This window comes from Mastacembelus armatus, chromosome 20 (assembly GCF_900324485.2).
Source record: "Mastacembelus armatus chromosome 20, fMasArm1.2, whole genome shotgun sequence".
In the NCBI taxonomy this organism is placed as follows: Eukaryota; Metazoa; Chordata; class Actinopteri; order Synbranchiformes; family Mastacembelidae; genus Mastacembelus; species Mastacembelus armatus.
Genome location: NC_046652.1, coordinates 17,719,997 through 17,740,829, shown reverse-complemented (window position 1 = coordinate 17,740,829; position 20,833 = coordinate 17,719,997). Strand labels below are relative to the sequence as shown.

Sequence of the window (20,833 nt, the reverse complement as noted above, 5' to 3'; positions counted from 1 at the left end):
AGCAGCAAGTGAGTAATGCAATAAGGGATGAGGTTTGTGGTGTAAAATTAGACCCAGTAAATGTAATTTGACAGGGAGTGAGGTGTTCCTACAGGTACAGACTGTCATGAATGACCTCTGCTGGGAAGAGCTATATCAGCATAGGCTCACACAGCATGCATTTATTGGCTTTAAATAAATATATCATCATTGTTTTTCATTGACTGACTCCCTTGTATATTAAATTCATTATTTTTGCGTGTAATTCATACCAGCACTAGTGATTCAGAGGCCTCAACCATCTATACGATAATAATATTATATGGAAAACAAAAATGACAGATTTCATGTGAGTCCTGACAGCAAAGCATGTGTGTATTTCCCATAATGTCAAGCTGCTCATATTTAAACATGATCATCAGAAAAAGCAATATTCAGAAACTGATATTGGTTGAGACCCGTAAAGTCAAAACTCATCAGCTGTTCCTGATGATGAGGTTTCCTGTTCATGTTAACATTACAAATGGTACTTTACCTTAAAGGATGAATTGTGAAATGTGTTTACAGACATTGTATTCCTTCTAGCACCGTGCTAGTTGAGCATGATAATGATTCAATCTGTGCATGTGATGAACTGAAAACTTTTCACTTGGGATTAAACTGGAAACCAACAGAAACTCACATTTCCTCTGTGAATACCAGAAGAAAAACACACTTGGAGACCTGCAGAGTAAAAACACCTTAGCTCTGTTTAAGGCAAGCTCATGACAGTTACCATGACAGCACCATTACCATTAAAAGCCTCCCCAAATAATAAATAACATCATGTAAATTATGCAATATGCTGCCGCTGCATAAACAAAAACACAAACATCGTATGCTTGTTGTGTGTTTAGGATAAATCCATTTGTCACGTGGATTAAAATTTCTTTCGTTTTGCTTAGTTTTTGTGCCCAGATGATTTAATTTGACAGATACTGAGCTTTTTTTGTTTTGAAACTGAGGACATGAATTGATAAGTACAGATGAAATGAAGGGGCTCCACTCAAACTTCCAGCTGACTGTGTCACACCTGCGGTTATTCCCAGAGACCCCATGGAGGAAAGCCATATGACTGCTGTAAATGGTCGAGGGGAAGGAGGATCCCTAACATACAGGAAGCTGTTTCATTTCTGAGAAGCAGGAAAATAGAAAAAAAGGAGACACAAGTAAAAAATGAAGTAGCATTTGCAGATAACATAGACTTTATTTAATGTGCTGTGGCAATTTACACTGAATCTGCAATAATTATGTACAAATGTTTCCAGGTTATTATTTTAATGATCGCCCCACATAAAAATAACTGACTACTGAAGCCTTCTTCAGACAGAGATTACCTGACCAGCAGGTAGTTTTCATTCACTTGTTTTTATGTATATTTTCAATTTACTGATGAATAAAAAAAAATGTGACGGGACTTGAATGAACGAATCATGACGTACATGAAGCTCCTGTTTTCAACGTTCACTGAAAGGACTAAAAATAGCAGGAGACCAAAGCAGGTCTGTGTGGAGTGATGATGAGATAAAACTGTTCAGTTCAGTGCACAAAAAAACATTTACTCAGATTTATAACAACTGCATTTTAGAGTTTTATTTAGGTTTTTTATTTTCCTTTAAGTCAAATATTTAAGTTGAGAAATTTGTGTAATTTAGCTCTGGATGATGATCGACTAAAGGCGATTGTTAAATCAAGCTGTTCCCATTTTATCAGACAAGGACAAACAGCTACAATCACAGTTTTCAGACAAAAGAACGACTTTGAAAGGTTCTTGATTTTCAAACTATGATTATTCCCCAGACTCACTGAACTCCCCTTTTAGAATAAAAACGTACAACCTCGGACAGAGATTTGTGTTGATAACTAAGTGTCTGTACTATTATTTAATCTGAGGACTTTCTCTCTGTACTTCAGTTTCACTTTCACTTTCAATTCCCCCCACAGCCCAAATTCATGCAGGCGAAGTTAACTGGTGGTGAATGTCTGTCTCTGTGTGTTAGTCCTGTAATAGACTGGAGACATGTCCAGGGCCCACCCCACCTCTCAATAGACAGTACAGATAATGGATATAGATCATTTTTGAATGTGGATGCATATCTCCATGTCGCCATGGCCATTTAAACACATTAAAAGTCACTGAAAGTGGAAATGACACTTACGATGAAGCACATTTTGTGTTAGTGAGTGTCACTGAGACAAAGAAGACCTGAGCTGTTTGAGCCCCCATCAGCAGAGGGTTAAAAAAATGACTGCACACATGAATCCACCCATGACTTTGGTTACTGCAGCTAAAATGTCTTTGTGTTTGTATTTTGGTCTTAAAGCCACTGGATGGAGACAGTGAGCCCCTCATGAGGGGTGAGGTTCTCCACAGTTCACATGAAAAGAGACTTGTAAGTAAAAATTTAAAAAAATACTATGAAAATAAAACATTTCTAAAACATATTTAAAAAAAGCTTTTTAAGTGATTTTAACTTCTGATGAGATTTAGTGCTTAAGAGGAAAAAACACACTTTAACATTAAATTTAAATTCACTGCCTTTTATTACAGTTTATGTTTGGATAAAAATATCTATGATAAGGTACCAGTTAATCATGAATTAAGACCAGGGGACCATGAGGTGGGACCAGGGGCCCACTGGACCATGAATTGGTCCACGAATTAAGGGACCCTGGTCTTAAATCATTGGACCATGGTCCATGATTTGGTGGTTTTGGACCATGAGTTAAGACCATGGGACCTTGAGTCGGGACAATTGGACCATGAGTTGGGATCATGAATTAAAACCATGAATTAAGTCCATGGGACCCTGAATTAAGTCCTTAAACCTGGGTCCTGTCTCTTTGCTCCTCAGTAACATCACTCAGAGCTTAGACCTGCATCGCCATCCGCTCTCCGCCCCTACATCCATTTGAACGTTTCCTATTGGTTAAAACCAAAACAGGCCCATACAGGCCGAGATCTGATTGGTCCAGCGCAACGTCAATCACTCACGGCTGTTCAGTGCAAATCGACAGTGCATGCGGAACAGAGAAGGAGAGGGGCATTGTGGGCTCTAACGGCTGGTTCTACTGGTCCTCTCAGCACAGGTCTGTGGTGCAGCGGGCCCGGTTTACTACTGCATCGCTTTGGACCGGGACTCACTCTGACCCGCTGTGAAAATGGCGCAGCCAGACAGCAAGAAAATCTTCTTCGAGAACCTGTCGGGGGCAGGAAAAGCCATCGCGGTGCTGACGAGCGGCGGGGATGCTCAAGGTAAACTGCGGCAGAAACGTGTCCTCGTGTCGGTGTGGACCGGACCACAGAGGGTAGAGAGAGTACTGGTCTTCACCGTGGACCGGAGGAATTAAAGCTGCGATGAGTTAGCATGCTAACACCCCCCCACCACCCCCCACACACAGCGGTAACTAACAGCGTCACACCGGGTCTGCGGTTTTTGTGCATTTGTCGCTGCGTAAAACGGCTCAGGCAGCTTCAAGGTCAAGGCCGAGACCGGGACTAGTCGTGTTGTCCTGTTGACGGGCCCAATATTTAGTGGTGCATCAGAACCGAGGAGCCTCTGACACGGTCTGATTAACCCGCGGTCTAATTGACTTAGTGCGGTCAGGAGGAGGAGGACCGGAAGAGCTTATTTCTCTGGGAGATGAGACTTCAGGTCCAGGTTGGCAGTCCCAGTCTGAGTCTTGAGTCCCAGTCTGAGTCAGAGCCTGAGTCTTGTGGACGTGATGAATCGCATACTTCCATGCCCGGTCCTTCTGACGTCACAGAGGAAACCCCTGTCACGTGCTCCTGGTTATGCAGCTTCAGCAGTAATGAAGAGCTATGACTTCAGGCAATCTATAATCAATATAATCCATATAGTCCACATAATCCAGGGGCTTATTGGTTGAAATGAGCAGCCTGTGGCCCTGCTTTGTGTCCAACTCTAAACCAGGCCTGGTACAGATGATAGTCCCTCAGACAACAAATAAAAACACCGATAAGTTAGAGACTAACAAAGTCTGTTTTAAGGTTTGACTTAAAAGAAGCGAAGACACCGTTCGGATCAGTACCAGGGTCTGGTGCCGCAGAAAGCTCGGCCCATATTAGAGTGAATTGCCGTAATCAAGGCGTGATAAATAATAATAAATGCGTGGTTGACTTTTTCAAAGTTCTTTAAAGAAAGAGCAGGTTTGACTTTTGCAAGAGGTGATAAAAGCAGGATTTGTCAACAGGAGACTATGTAGTCCTGCAAAACTTTCCAAAGTGCTGGTGGAAAAAAGTTAGTGAACCCTGTGGTTTAATAACTGGTTGAGGCTCCTTTGGCAGCAGATGACTCTGCACTATTACTTAATGCAGACGTGCACAGTGAGAAAAACACTGTGACTAACAGGATCAGTGGCTCTGGCCTGTTCGCTGATCAATGAGCCTGTGACAGAAGCTGAACATCAGTGTCCAGGGCTATTTTGTCCCTTGGCTCAGTCCTTTCACTCTCTACGCATGACAAACTGTCAGTCATGCAGAATGTGAAGGCCAGAACTTAGCGATTGTTTGTGAAAGACTTCTAAAGAAAGACTATGGGCTATTTGTCCTTAATCTGGACATTTTCACTGTAGAGTCTCTCACACGGTGTTTTGTCTAAATGTGACTAAACCAGGCGGTTTATTATGTAATCAGAGGCCACGGGCTGTTAGACAGCGTGGTGCACGATTTAATGGTTTGTGGGCACTTTGCTGGTTCTGCCTAAAACGTTTTTTTTTTACCTTGGAAATGATCAGCTATCTGCTTTTCTTTTATTACCGTGCTCCAATGGCCTGAACCTTTGTGTTGCTCAGTGACGGCACGTTACGGCTGTAGCTGTAGAAAGGAAACCCAGTCCTTTCCTGTCTGCCTACTCTGCATAAAAGATCACGTGTTATTCCCACTGTCAGGTTTGTAAGCCAAGCTTCCATTAGCATTCGAGCAACAGAGCAGTGTCTTAATTGTTAGTCAGTTCACTCAGTAGCTGAGACGCTGCAGGAGCAACTTTTAGACCACAAATGGCTGTGACTGTGACACACACACAGTAACACACATTGTCTCACACATCCAGGACACATAGAAACTTAGAGAGAGGGGGAACAAAGGTTCACAGATGCAGTTCTGAAATAAATATCCATGCAGCTTAAATAGGTAGTATCTATGGGGGAAATTCAGATCGGTGAAATGAAATGAAATGAAAGCTTCTCATCATCTTGTCTGTTTGCTCTGCTCGCCAGGTTCTTAGCCTCATGGTTAAGATTCCTTTTCTTAATGCTTTCTCTTTCAGGGATGAATGCTGCCGTACGTGCTGTGGTCCGAATGGGCTTATATGTGGGAGCCAAAGTTTATTTTATCCATGAGGTGAGCACATATTTTGTGATGACTCTTACTGAGGTCCATGTTTTGAATTATGCTCATATGGAGGTTTGCCTTTAAACATTTCGGTGGCGTGGTGACGTTTATTTTTTTAGGTGGTTAGACAGATTAGTAGTCTTGACCAGTGAGGGAGCCATGGTAGCAGGTTTGGAACAGCAGCAGCATCTGCTTTTTTTAAAGCCTAAATAGTTCCACACAGCTACATACTGTTCCTCTTGGACGTACTGTCGAGAACCCGAGGCCATTGCACAACAGGTCAAGGTGCGAAGTGGCGTGCCAAGTTAATTCTTCGTCTGCTGACGGCTCTAATCTCGTTTATGTGTCACGTGACCTGTCGGATAATCTCGCTTCATCATATTGTGATATTATTACAAATGCGTTTAATCGTTCAGCCCTAGTTCCTATTTGTATAACGGTGGATGACAAGTGTACTACCTGTCTGTAATTTACCCTTTAAAGGTCATTTTCATCGTGTCTTTATACGTGTATTAAAACTGTAGGTGATATTACTGTTTAAAAACATTTGACAGCAGTGACGAGTGTATTTCATGGAAGCAATTATGCCCCTTTGTTGCGTATTGATAACATTTGTATGTGTGAGTACTGTGACGCAGCAGATGTTACAGCAGCTTTGTTGTAGAATTTGTTAATTCTGTGATACACTGCATGTGTGCACTATTTCTTTTTACACTGAATGAAGATGGACAAACTTGAAACCGTCCAAGTTAAGACGTCTTTTGTTATTTGCAGAAATGAGGAGGAGTAAAAATCACTCCAGCTATTTACTAAGAAGCTTATGGTTTTTTTATTCAGGGATATCAGGGTATGGTGGACGGTGAGGAGAACATAAGGGAAGCCACATGGGAAAGCGTCTCCAGCATGCTGCAAGTGGTGAGTAGGCAAATTGTCATGGGCAGTGTATTACACCTATGATGAGGTGCTATAGAAACATGTTTCATCTGAGGGTTTCTGTTTAAGGATGAAATATAAAAATATAACTGTCTTTATTCATCTTCTGGTGTGGTGGATCAGACGGTTATGAAAGCCAACACATGCAAATGGAGAATAGCACAATAGAGAGAGACACTCAAACCGTGTAGCCTGAATGACCTGCATTGTGGTCATAGAGGTCATCGCACAACATCCCAGCAGCCAATGTGGGTTCACCAGCAGATTTGACTCTAGTCCACATGTCCTGGAGCAGGAAACTGCACTTAAAAGTCAAAGGCAAAAGTTAGTGGTCTAAGCTGAGGACATTCTCATACTTACTGCCATCAGGGTGGGACTGTTATTGGCAGTGCCCGCTGTAAAGAGTTTCGCACTCACGAGGGACGTCTGAAGGCTGCGTACAACCTGGTGCAGCGAGGCATTACCAACCTGTGTGTCATCGGTGGAGATGGCAGCCTGACGGGGGCCAACCTCTTCAGGGAAGAATGGAGTGGACTTCTTGGGGAGCTGGTGGATCAAGGTACTAGGGAAATATTAACCTTGTCTTTGCTTTAAACTGCTCTATAAATAAAGTTTATTATCATTATTATTCTTTAACAGCTTGTGATGCTGTTAAAAGTCACATTGTCTACCACTTAGTTGTCCTGGACCCATATAATACAAAGTTTGTAGATGTTTTATAAAGTTGACTAAAGCATAAGGTTTTACCACAACAAAATCTGGAGACCAGTGGAAGTAATAAAAATAAAAAGGTCAGCTAGTCCCTCAAAACATGTTATGATCTGAAAGGGTTTGTATTATAAATCAGTGTTTCCTTAGGTTTTTCCCTGAGGTCAGACGTTTTCATTGATGCTCCTCTGTGATATTATGTCAACAAGCTGTGTGAGTAATGTGTCTGCAGTGGAAAACACAGAGGCGGCACTGGTTTAACACTGGTTTAACACTGGTTTAACACTGGTTTAGCACTGGTTTAGCACTGGTTTAACACTGGTTTAACACTGGTTTAACTCCGAGCTCTTGATCGTTCCAGGTTTAATTGAAGCAGATGCTGTTCAGAAGTACTCAGCTCTTCACATCGTGGGGATGGTCGGCTCCATCGATAACGACTTCTGCGGAACCGACATGACAATTGGTACCGACTCTGCTTTGCACCGGATCATTGAAGTGGTGGATGCAATCATGACAACTGCACAGAGGTAAGTGGTGTGTCTACAAAATCATGCTAAAACAAACAGCTCAACATATTAGCCTTAAGCAGCCAAATGAAAGCAGAGTTCAACTGGGCTTTTTTCAATCAGTTTACACATTTAGCAAAGGAATAAGTGAAAGGACACGTGAATTATATCTGCTTAGACCGGTTTCCAGTGGTTAGGGGGTACCACTCCTCCTTTCCTCAGCTACTAGAGAAGGTGGTTTCACAGCGTAGCCATTTCACATCTCTGCTTAACAGGACATGAATCCTACAGTGCGTGGAGTATGTGCACCCTAAGGGGGTGTCCTTAAGTAGTACACCACACTCCTGCTGGATAAAATATCATTTGTCGTGATGACAACATGTCATGATATTGTTAATAAGTTTGACAGACCAAGGTCAGGATACAATTTCATTTAATTCATGACAGACCACAACACTTTTGCTGACTCAGCACACGGTGATAAATTATTGCGGTTAATAATGTGCCCACTTAAAGTCGCACACCAAACATAACACTGTGTTTAGGGTATTCACCACTCAGCCTCATATTTCAGATGTCTGTTTTTGAACACATCGTGCTAAGTCATATTTTCTGTTCTTGTCTTTCAGTCACCAGAGGACGTTTGTGTTAGAGGTCATGGGCAGACACTGTGGGTGAGAATACGCTCAATAGAAACATACATTCTGGAGCAGAAACAGACCATCAACACCTGCGTTTATATACCATATTGTTCTGTCGTTGTTTCCTCTCAGGTACCTAGCCCTGGTAAGTGCCCTGGCTTGTGGTGCCGACTGGGTGTTGATCCCTGAGATGCCCCCAGAGGACGGCTGGGAAGAGAAGATGTGTGAGAAACTGTCTGCGGTAACATGATCTTACTGTACTTGTTCCCACAGTAGAGCCAGTCAGACATAATTTATATACAGTTTTTAAATAATGTTTCATGTTTAACTTGACACTGTTGTTTACTGTCTTTAATCAGGCATAAACACACTGTTTAGTCTCTAATGGGGGGCGTAGTAGTGTGTGTGTTTTTCTGCTTCGGAAACATGTTATTCTGTGATTCAGACCCGCTCCAGGGGCACAAGGCTGAACATAATCATAGTTGCAGAAGGAGCCATTGACAGACATGGGAAATCTATAACCTCTAGTTTGGTCAAGGATGTGAGTACCTGAGTGTAAAACCAAAAGGGGAAGCCAGAAGCATAGAGGCCCAATGATTCTGTTGGAAACCCTGTATTGAACAGGCCAATATTGTAGATATATCTCTCTTCAGATAAGATGATCACGATGTTGTTTGTAAGCCGACACAATGACGAGGGAGAGGGTTGGCAGGATATTACTGCTCTAATGACGCTGAGGCATTTATTGATCACAGAGTCTGGTAACCATCATTTGGCCCCTGTGCTTCTGAAAGCCCATGTCACAGCCATAGCCTCAGTTTTTCTGTCATGTTGTTTTCCCCCACCACCCCTTCTTGTAGAACCGAGCAGGGATGAAAAGGCTGAATGTCATAATTGTTGCCGAAGGGGCAATTGATCGTAGCAACAAACCCATTACCACTGACTATGTTAAGAATGTAAGTACAGAGCAGACAGAGTGTGGCAAGTTCCTGCTTCACCTGCCTCCTGTATGACCTGTGCTGCTGCACTGCTGCCCTGGTGTGACTTTGACTCTGTTGCTGTGTTTCTGGAATGCTCTGTCAGACACACTCGCTAGTTTGGTAAGATCGCTTTCACGGTACTACTACTACTACTACTACTACTACTACTACTACTACTGCTGCAGCTGTGAGAGCAGATACCCTCTCTAAACCTTACCCCCATGCACTTATACTTGAGACCCGCTTCACATTGTTTTTTTTCATTAGATATATTTTTAAACATTTCCTGTAAATATGCTCATATGGATTGTAAGATTATGTTACGACCCTCTACTAACTTCATTTTATTTGTGAAGTTTTTCTTTTTTTAATTCTTTTACAGTACTTGACTCTTCCTGTTTACTTTGGCACCTGGGATCTTACGTGATAATCAGTACAGTACGAGAACTCCCTGCTAACATGACTGAAAAATTAGAATGGCTTGCTTGTGGTTTGCTGTTTCCCCCCTTCTCCTCAGCTGTTTTATTGTATTTGGTTTTCGTGTGTGATATGTCTGTTCATGTATGTTTATTTGCATATGCATTTATTTTATATGACACCTCTTTTGCATATATAATTTCACATCTGTCTGTAGAAAACCTTCACTGCTAAGATGAATATGAGGGATTTAGTATTTAACGTTAAGGATCCAGTAGATAATTTTCCAGCAGTATTTACCATTAGAGAATAACAAAGTAAACTGCTGTGTTTTATTCTCCTAGCTTGTTGTCAAATGTTTGGGATTTGACACACGAGTGACAATCCTGGGGCACGTGCAGAGAGGAGGGACTCCATCTGCTTTTGATCGCATCCTGGTACGTGACAAGTTAAATAGGACTACAGGTTAATAGTAGAAACAGAGCCGTGACAAATATTTTATTAAACAGGTGAAAAAACGGGTCAGTTTTCAAGCTGAACTACTAAACAACATTTGTTGTCTGTAGCTTTTCTTTGCCATATATGTCAGTAAACTGAGCATCTTTGGTTTATGGATTGTTTGTCAATTGCTATTCAGATAGCATCTAGCATTGGTGTCCACTATCTTCTTTAACATTTATACACAAATTGATTAATTAAAAGAAATCCATTCTTATTTTCGGTGAATTTGTATGTCCACCTTTACTACAATGTTAGTGCTTGACCCTAATTCTCATTGTAATAATACTGGTATAAAAATTCATTAGTGTGAATCAGAAAAACAGATGGAAAATATGAAACGTTTACTACAATTTTGGTTGCAGAATGAAAATTAAAAATCTTGATGTGGGGAAGATTGTGGTGGTAAAGAAAACAAGGTATAAGAGAAACAGCCGAGCTTTTGATAGTGAGGATGAAGCTTTTTTTGTTTTTTATCCAAACGTATTTGCTCACACAGGCGAGTCGTATGGGAGTGGAGGCTGTTCTGGCCCTTCTGGAGACTACAGCCAACACACCCGCCTGTGTGGTCTCTCTGTACGGGAACCAATCGGTGCGCTTGCCTCTGATGGAGTGTGTGCAGATGGTGAGTATTGGACTGAGCTGGAAACAGGCCAAGACACACACATTTACTAAAGGACGTAATGGTAGCCCAGAGTCAAACTATAAAACACATGTAAACACAGGTACTGAGGAATGAATCTGTAGGAGTCAGAGTCAGTGGGGACAGATTGGAGGAGCTTAAGTAATAACAGAGGAACCTAATAGAACAACACAACCCTCTGGACCTGGAGTGTCCTAAATGTTCCTTAGAGAGTTCTAGTGTTTGAGAGGCAGCTGTGTTTGGTTAATGATTATCCACAGACTTTGGCGATGATGACGACGACGATGATGATGATGATGTAATCCATCCTCAAGGAAATGCACAGAGGTTTTGTTTTGATTTTGACAGAACAGATCCCACCCCTGTTTTCAGGTTTGGGGAAGTGGCTCAAGGAAGGAAGGTCAAAACAATGTTACATGTCACTTTCTCCTTCTCAGTTCTACATACAGCCATTGTTACACTCACCATAGACACATACACTTTGCCTCTAAGCCGATAGAAAGTGACCTGGCTCTGTTTCTGTGCGTACAGGAACTACAGTGTATGAAATAATGTGAAAATACTCTCTTGTTTTCTTCAGACTCAAGAGGTTCAAAAGGCCATGGATGAGAAACGGTTTGAGGAAGCAGTTAAGCTTCGAGGCAGGTATGATTGATGGCCAGCAGCAAAGGCATCACTGAAAATCGAGATATTAGTTTGATGTTGGTTTTTGTAGACGTGTAGTAGGGAAGGTTTCACAAGCACACAACAAGAAGTGGGGAATAATCATTATAATTCAGATAAAACACCTGACACTGAACGACAGTGAAAGTAAAAATAATACCACACATTAGTTTGAAGTCATTCACAGACCTGTGTTTTATTGCAGGAGTTTCGAAAACAACCTGAAGACGTACAAACTGCTGGCCCATCGTAAACCAGAGACCGAACTGCCGACTGTAAGACATCTCGGATATTCTTCTTGATATTTTCTTCTGGAGTTTTGACACAAACACTGTTGTCAGCTCTGTCAGTTCTCTCCTAACACACACACCTGAAGTATAAACACAGGCAAATTCATTTTTTCTTTTTAACAAATTTACAAACGTTCCCTTTGTCATTATGTGGCACCGATCCATGAGATGAATTTAAACAATTGTAGTTTGAGGCAGCAACATAACAAACTAGTCTCACCAAGCCAGTGAGATGTTTCATTTTGTGTCACGGTGCCCTGGAGCCTCTGTGACACAAATGACTCAGCTGCTGCAGCCATGATGCACTGTGCTGCTGCTGTTCTCACAGATGAGCGTTGGTCTGTTGTACCGTGGCATCAAGACTACACCTTGTTCAACGCTGAAGGATGACTGGGTCAACCCTGCCAGGATCTCCTGCAGGCTGTTGCTGTGGCTCCAGAGGAGGCAGCTCAGATTAAATATCAGTGAGGTGTAGAGGCAGCATGGCAGACCTCACGTTTGAACTTGCTCCGGGGTTTGGCTGCCCCTGCACGTCTGATAATAGCAACTGTAGACCCAGCATGTAGCCGAGAGCTGACCAACAGCAATTTATTGATTCACTCTGCAGAGCTTGAACAACTGTCCAACAATAACAACTGACCCATGATTTTTATGCACTGTGATGACTGCGATGAAAGAAAAAAAAATATATAGAACTCATTGTTGATGCCCATGTTCTGTTGTGCCTTTAGAGCAACTTCAACGTGGCTGTGTTGAATGTTGGAGCTCCTGCAGCGGGCATGAACGCTGCTGTCCGTTCAGCTGTCAGAGTGGGCATCTCTGAGGGGCACAAGATGTTTGCTGTCAGTGATGGGTTTGAGGGGTTCTACAAAGGACAGGTGGGTCCTGAAGCACTAATATACTAGCACATGTATTAGACTACTACATCACAATAAAGACGCATGAGTTTATTCATATTTTCATTGGTGCATTGTTTTAAACAACTCAGAGATAATTTGTTTAGGTTGGCTGAGTGACAGACGACCGCTTTAACCTCTTTGACCTCTTTGACCCTCAAAACACTTGTTGGCACTTGACACTTGTTTAAAACAATAACTTGAAGAGAACTGGTTTAGGCTGGTTTAAGTATCAGACAGTACACAGTTGCTGTTAGGTCACTGAATGAAGAATAATGAAGGAAATGCAGGAGATGATCTGTCCAGATTAATCTAAACCAATTTCCCACACTGACTTTCCTTCCTCTACCCTGCTCAGTCAAAGCCGTTGCAGCACGACAGATGACAACAGAGTTTGCTCACGGTTTTGGACGGATTAGTTTGGATGAATTTCACTTTAATTGACACTAAAATATTAAAGATTCTTCGGTTTTGAATTAAAGGTTAAATCAGACAGTGGTAGGTATGTGAGGGATATTTATATTGTGCAAAACTGAAATCTGAGACGTTTTCGTGCTTTGTGACTGGTAAAACTGGTTCCACCCTCCTCACCCTCACACTTATCTGACCTTCTCCCAGTGAGAACCTTTAAATCCACATCGGACTCATTCGTAGTAGAGCACAAAATGAAATCATCTTCATCTGAATGTCTCAGAAGGTGCCAGTTGACCCCAAGAAGACTGGACTAGTGGGACTAATCGATCCACCTGTTTTCAGTGGTTCAGTTCCTCTGTTCTGTGTGAGGGAGTGTGTCCTCCAAAAATATCTCTGGACTGAGACCCCAGGACGTTCTGTCAGAAAGGGTTGAGCGTATTAATGTTTATGGTAAATGGACCATAGAAACACAGAAGTAGATCTACATTTATGTTCATTAATACGGATGTTAGGACACTGTCGGATTCAAACAGGGGCCAAAACTCAGAAAAATGTATTTCAGTGTTATGGCAGTGCCCCAATAACACAACACAACATGTTACTGCTGCTTCCCATCAGATTAAAGAGATTAAATGGGCTGATGTTGGGGGATGGACAGGACAAGGAGGATCTCTACTTGGAACCAAAAGGTAAAGTCGTGATCTTTTATTTGTTGATGTTTCGTGGTAATCATCGATTTCAGTTTTAAGGAGCAAAACTAATAGTCATTTATGTTTGATGATCAACTGAATGATGTTTGGTGGCAAATGATGATTTTGTTGCGTCGTTTCTTTAGGACACTTCCTGCAAAGCATGTTGAGAAAATTGCTGAACAGATGCGAAAGCACAACATAAATGCCCTTCTAGTTATTGGTGGATTTGAGGTATGTTTAAACTCGGTTTCTCTGTTCTACAAGATGTGACTTTGCTAATGAAATGACCATAAGCTTATTATCTCTAGTGTAGTGTGACTTATGGTATATTTGATATGTAGCAATATCAGGAGAATGAGATATTTTTTGTATATTACAATTAAAACACCAAAGTAATTGTTGGAGCATTACCAGTTTTGATGCCAGATATGTGTCTATATATTTGTGTATATTACAGTTAACAGTATGTTGAATCTTTCCATCAGTGTTGTGCCATTTTATATCAGCACACCACCATATGGTTCCATCCATAACCACGTACATGATCATTCTTAATTGCAAAATAATGGCAGCTTATTGTTTTTGTGCTTTAGAGAAAAAGTAGGATCCTTAACTTAAGGCAGTTGAAATATTTAAATGAAGACTGGACCAGCAGTATTGCTGAATTATAAATAATGATTTGATTCCATTTGAAAACAGAGAACACCTGCATTTCTCCAGCCATTTCACGCATTCCTGTTTAGATGCCCACCAGCTTTAATTTTCCTATGATGGATGCAAGTAAATGGGTTTCATGTGTATGAACAGGTGTGTGTGTGTGTGTGTGTGTGTTTTGTGTGTATGTGGAGTGGTACCTGTCTGTTTCGCTGCTGTCCGTTGTGATAGACCTGGCTCCTCCCCTTGGCACCCTCCACTTTTGTCTTTCCCTTCTCTGTGGCAAGTAGCACCTCTCTACCAAACCCACCTGCTAACGGTCCACTCTTGTCAGCACTAAAGCCCTTGGCTCTGCCCTGCAGGCCCTTCTGTCACTGCTGGAATTGTTAACGGCCCGTGGGAAATATGACGAGTTCTGTGTGCCCATGGTCATGGTCCCAGCCACTGTCTCCAACAATGTGCCGGGCTCAGACCTCAGCATTGGCGCTGACACGGCTCTGAACGCCATCACTACTGTAAGCGATTGGCTTGGCAACAAGAATAGTTGATCTCAGCAACACACACACACACACACACACACACACACACACATATATACAGTAAAATACACACATGCAAACAAGCAGACACTGAAACGCTTTATCAGCACCTGAAGGGGATTATTACCCATCAGCCAGTGCAGACAGACAAATTTATTCTTGTCTATACTGTAAAGGCAAGTTACAAAGCAGTCCCCCTCCCTTCCCCATCAGGTAAGTGAGTAAGTGAAAACAGTGACGCATGCTGTGAGGTGCACAGTTGTTGTGACCGCCATGTTTGCTGTGCCTGCCCGTCTCCTTGGCTCTGCGTTTGTGTCGTCCCACGTCAGTAACATCCATACGACTGGTTAACAGCATGTGTCCTGGGTTTCTTACACATACAGTGCAGCTGCTGTGTGTATAGTCTAACTGACTGAATTGATAATGCCAGTCCTTGTACCAAGAATATACACAAAGGTTAATGAAGTACTATTGCTGCTGAACCAGAATCTCAGCTTGGCTGCCCACATTTTTTTTTTTTCTCCATCTTCATCCTCTGTATCCAGACTTGGTCAGTGCTTGTCCTGCTTGCATGTACCTTTCTGCAGCAGATGTGGTGTGATGTGGTTGCCCCATGCAGAATCACCGCATTGAATTACTGAGGCTAACGACTACACAGACGTCTTTGCCATCTCTTCCTTTAAAAGCTTTTTCATCGTCTTTGTCATTTCCTGTCTTTTTCCCTTCTCTCCACACTGTGTGTGTCTTCTTACTCCTGTACCTCTCATCCTTCTTGTGTCTGTCTTCGTTCTTATTTCTGTCAACATTTCTAGTCACACTTGTGCCCTCATGTTCTTTCTGCCAATGGGAAGCCATAGCTGCTATCACACGGAAAGAGCTGGAATGGCAGGAAACACTCAAGAGAGAGAGAGATTCCCCTCTCTCAGTGGCTGGCCTTCTGACGGGCTCTAATGCATTTTTTATATAATGCCGCTTCAGGCGTTTGAGAGTCTGCTGCAGCTGTTTGAGGCTCGTGCTACCTATGAGGAGTTTTGCATCCCGATGTGTATGCTGCCTGCCACAATAAGTAACAATGTACCGGCCACAGATCTAAGTATTGGGGCAGACACGGCCCTCAATGCCATCGTTGAGGTAAGGCAGTCAGACCACAGCTTTGAGCACTTTGTACTAGATGTTTATGGGCAGACTTTGAGATGTGCAGTGAAGTGTTGCATGAGTCTTTGCTGCATCTCTGTAGATTTAAAACGTATCCTCTAGTTTTCACATTACATACACTGATTCTAACTTCAATCTTTTTTTTTTTAATGAGTATCTGTAAAATCTTAAAAGTACACTTCACCAATTTTTGCACAAGTACATTTCACAGCCTGAGAAGCTCTAAGGAGACTACATGAGACTCACTGTTTTTTTTTTAGTTTTTTTTTTTTTTATAAGATTTGATCATTTGTTTTAATCAGTGTTGAAGTACAATTTTGACCAGGTGTGTTAAATTTCATGTCTCTAACTGGTGAGAGCAGCATTTTAGCCTGAAACACCTCAAATTGTTTAAATGCATAGACATATAGACTTTGGGCCATCAGAGATACATCAACACAGTCACATTTACTGAACACAACAAAGATAGAGCATTTTAATTCACCTCAAAGTTTCTTCTTGTTGCTTGGTTCTAACATTTCTTGGTTAGAACGTCCAAAAACAGCACACAGGTCTGGTGTTTACTACTATTTGAACTGGCCAGAACCAGGGGTCTGCAAAGCCACTGTGCAAGTTTGCTCTTGTGCAGATTGGTAAATAAGCATGTGTTGACCTTGAAACAAGTGTTGTGCTTTTGTTTTTCTGTGTGCTTTGTATTACTCTATTAACAGTAAATGACCCTTAATGTTGCTTGTTCATTTGACGCTGAGGTTTTAAGCCTCGACAGACAGCGAGCTGAGACATGGATGTTTATAATGCTTAGCATGTAGTAGTTCCGTAATGCATACTAACACTGTGAGCTTACGTGCATGCATTAGACTTGTGACCGCATCAAACAGTCAGCCAGCGGCACCAAAAGGCGCGTGTTCATCATCGAGACCATGGGAGGATACTGCGGCTACCTGGCCAGCGTCGGTGGCCTGGCTGCTGGAGCCGATGCTGCTTACATCTATGAGGAACCATTTGACATCCGAGACCTGCAGGTGACGCATCATTTCCTAATAACATGCACACATGAACATCTAAGGTTGACAAAATGTAAATCCATGTGTTGCTTGATTTCTTTTGAGCTGCCTTTTAATGTTTCAGGCCTTTTTTTTTTTTTTTTGTTTCATCCACTAGAGGGCAGACAAGCTTGGTTTTGTGATTCAACTTATTGGTGTTACATTACTAACAGGTACAGTTGTTTTTATTTTTTATTATTTTATAGGCCAATGTTGAACATCTGACAGAGAAAATGAAGACAAGCATTCAAAGAGGACTGGTCCTCAGGTAAGAAAATTATAGTCTTACATCAGTCTAGTGCAGTTTGATCTGAGTTATATGAGACTACACGTGATGGGTGAACGTAGACTCATGTCTGTTCTGTTCCGTGCACGTTTGTAGGAATGAAAACTCTAATGACAACTACACCACAGACTTTATCTACCAGCTGTACACTGAAGAAGGGAAGGGAGTGTTTGACTGCAGAAAGAACGTGCTGGGACACATGCAGCAGGTACACATCGCCACACTGGTTTCCGTTTCTTACTAACTGCACGGGAGTAAAACCTTCTATCACAGCGTCAGTCACTTTAGACTACAGGGGATTTAATAGAAAAGGTTTCCCACATTTGTATCTGGAATCAAAATTTCATACATACTACATGTGCACTGTGTTTTGCCTTGTGTGTCTAGAGATTATTACAGTTTTTAAAATATATGAAGTGTATTAAATATGGAAAACGAGAGACACACATCTCTTGATTCCTTTACAAGGGAGGAGCACCATCTCCATTTGACCGTAACTTTGGGACCAAGATCTCCGCCAAGGCGATGCAGTGGATTTCCAAAAAGCTGGTTGAGACCTTCAGACATGGTAAGGGTTAATGTTCCGCTTCAGTGAAATGGCCTGTGGTAGTTGATGCTCAGAGACATAAACATGAAGCAGATACTACCCAGAACCATCATGGAGTCACTCTGACATTTTGACACATATCAGTGTAACAAATGTACTTACATACTATCTTTTTAATGGATAATACAAACAACTGTGATGTGCAACATTGCTGATACTTTACAACCAAACTGCATTTGTTCAACAACTATAACTAAAGTTAAAACTCTGTTTTTGTTCTGTCTATTTCCCAAACACTTGGATGACATAAGATGAAGGTAAAGCCTTTTTTTTCACGCTGGCTCCGCGAGCGTCCGCATCTTTGTATTTAGCTCCATGTCCCTGTCCATTGTTTCCACCATTCTGTCATTAGAGCAGCACACAGCCTGTTCTGGAACATGTGGGGTACAGCAGACATGATGCCACATTTTGTCCCCTTCATGAGTCATGTGGGATATTTGCATTGGAAATGTACAAGCATGGGCTGAATACGTGCGTCTCTTTCTTGCTTTGCCCCACATTCTATGGCACTTTGTCTGTAACGCTGTAGCTGCTTCTTTACGATCATCTCTTGAACTTAGTAGTCCACATGTAGATTCATAAAAATGTTCTACTCTCTTCAAGATAGTAACTGGATAAGAGAGAGTAGTCATCACTCTGTATAACCTCTGTCACACACACACACACAGACACACACAGACACAATGTAAAGTGTGTGTAAAGTAGGATAGTTAAATGATGTTCTTGTGTTTTCACCTCTAACTATCGCTGGGCTCTGTAGGCCGAGTGTTCGCCAACACCGAGGACTCCTGCTGTCTGCTGGGGATGCGTCGAAGGGCTCTGGTGTTCCAGCCTGTTGTCCAACTCAAGGAGGAGACAGACTTTGTGTATGTACCAATGTCAGAAAAAACTGTGTTGTGTGTATGTGTATATATACATACATATATATATATATTTTTTGTATCATTTCATATGTTAAAATTTTATGTCTGTATATCAGGGCTGCAGCTATCGATTATTCTCGTCGAGTATTCTACCGAATATTTCAGCGATTACTCGAGTAATCCAATAAAATGACAATAATACTATTGTGTAAACGACACGTTACCTTGTGTCCGCTCCGCTGGGTGAGCCGGTCCGGTTCAGAACCGGATCCTTTCTGTTCAGATGTTGAAGCACTGACGAAGTGCTGTTGTGGTTTCTCCGGTTCTCCGGTTCTACTTTACAAAACACACATTGTACCGTGTTGTCACCTTTTTAAAATTTGAAACTATCCCAAACTTTGGACATTTTCCACCTCTTACAGTTTCACTCTCTGCCATAGCGCCAACTTTTTATACGGAAATGCTTTGTGCAACAGTGATTACGGTCCGTGTGGAACAATGATCCCCAGGCGGAGCAGGTCCAATAACGCGAGTGAAACGAATACTCGAGACAAAGAATTTGAGATTCAACAATTTTTTTGTATTCAAATTAATCGATTTAGTCGAGTATTTGGTGATAATTGATAACTGCATAATTACTGTGGTCCTTTTCGATGTCATTCATTCTAAATGCCAGCGATAATTCAAAGTCTTCTCCGTCTTGTATCACATGACCTTTTCACTGCTCCTATTTGTTGACAAGCAGCTTAAAGATTAAAGTTTGGACTTTGTCCAAAGTATAGAAACAGCCTGAACCTCAGTGATGAAATTTCTTCGTTTTCCTGCAGCCACAGGATTCCTAAAGAGCAGTGGTGGCTGAAGCTGCGTCCCCTCATGAAGATCCTGGCTAAGTACAAGACCAGCTATGATGTCTCAGACTCTGGACAACTGGAACATGTTGTATGCAACCGACCTAGAGATTTGGATGCTTCAGTAGCCATGTGAAGGTCTGCACTGCAAAGTCTAGTCTGTGTGCAAGACTGAAGATCTTGTAGGTTTCAGTTTGTAAAAGAGCTCCAGTAACAATATCAACAGCTGTCTCTAATGGTCTGTGTACTATGTTCATTTCCTGTTTATCATTGTCCTCATTGCCACTCCTTCCTGTTTTGTCTTGACGAACTAATGAAATGTAATTTATCCTCTGCGGCGCTCCTAATTTAAAACGCACGCGTCCTCTTGCACATAGGCACAGTTGGCCCGCTATGCATTGAGTGTCCTCCTTCCCCTGGATGTTTAGCATCACTGTTGTTCTAAAATTGCACTTTCTCTGGCTCTAGATGCTTAAACAGGCCCAAAGGATCAGGACAGAATAGAGTCTTATATCTGCCTACAACTAGTGTGAGGTTCAGTATTTATTCTGTATGTGAGATTGATGGACTGTAGTTCTGCTGCTGCAAGTCAAGGGACCTGCGTGCTGTGCTTTACACCAAAACTAACAGGATCTTTTTAACGTTGTCACTTATTTTGCTTGTGAACAGATGTATTAACCGTAGGCACTGCTGTATCGAGTAGCTGTTATATTGCACCATATTAGATGTGTAAGAGACTAAACCTTCCCATGGAATAAAAATCTGAGAACTACACTGTGTTGATTACAGTCACTGGATATTAACACCCCATATTGAACTTTTTCAAGGGTTTGCCCATAAAACTATTAAAATCTGTCCATGTTAGTGGATTTAAAAAAAAAGTTCTTGAGGGTGACACGACCACAAAGTCGCTCATCAGACCTTCGGCCGGTTGTCTCCAACCCTGGTCCTCGAGAGCTACTGTCCTGCTTGTTTTCCAGATATCCCTGTCCTACCCGCTGCTGATTACCTGGACTGGAAGGGCAGGGATACTTGGAAAACATGTAGGACAGTAGCTCTTGAGGATCAGGGTTGAAGACCACTGTCTTAGACACTCAGGTGAGCTGTCAACTGATCATCTGGTGATGAGTTGGATCCGGTGGTGGAGGAGGAAGATGGACAGACTCGGCAAACCTAAACAAACTGT

The 20,833-nt window shown here is 42.0% G+C and overlaps 1 protein-coding gene across 8 annotated transcripts; it reads left to right on the top strand.

The window, feature by feature from the left end:
- Positions 1-3,018: 3,018 nt before the first annotated feature.
- Positions 3,019-20,421, top strand: pfkpa (phosphofructokinase, platelet a). Of its 8 annotated transcripts, XM_026291911.2 has the most exons (24): positions 3,019-3,274; positions 5,307-5,380; positions 6,209-6,286; positions 6,674-6,863; positions 7,374-7,539; positions 8,148-8,192; positions 8,292-8,400; positions 8,605-8,700; positions 9,020-9,115; positions 9,901-9,993; positions 10,554-10,679; positions 11,278-11,342; positions 11,566-11,635; positions 12,382-12,528; positions 13,579-13,649; positions 13,796-13,883; positions 15,824-15,976; positions 16,858-17,022; positions 17,250-17,311; positions 17,426-17,537; positions 17,798-17,897; positions 18,188-18,193; positions 18,697-18,802; positions 19,627-20,421. In XM_026291911.2, the coding sequence occupies exons 1-24, from the start codon at positions 3,181-3,183 to the stop codon at positions 19,781-19,783; spliced, it is 2,469 nt and encodes an 822-aa protein (XP_026147696.1). In that variant the 5' UTR covers positions 3,019-3,180; the 3' UTR covers positions 19,784-20,421. The 8 variants fall into 8 exon arrangements, with proteins under 8 accessions (XP_026147696.1, XP_026147698.1, XP_026147702.1 ...); XM_026291913.2 differs by lacking the exon at positions 8,605-8,700; XM_026291917.2 differs by lacking the exons at positions 8,605-8,700; positions 18,188-18,193 and adding an exon at positions 14,669-14,821.
- Positions 20,422-20,833: the final 412 nt, after the last annotated feature.

Coding starts and splice junctions, on each gene's coding strand:
- pfkpa (XM_026291917.2), top strand. CDS start 3,181: ATGGCGCAGCCAGACAGCAAGAAAATCTTCTTCGAGAACCTGTCGGGG. Junction 9,994..10,553: donor CTGCTTTTGATCGCATCCTG/GTACGTGACAAG, acceptor TTGCTCACACAG/GCGAGTCGTATGGGAGTGGA. Junction 11,636..12,381: donor CAGAGACCGAACTGCCGACT/GTAAGACATCTC, acceptor TTGTGCCTTTAG/AGCAACTTCAACGTGGCTGT.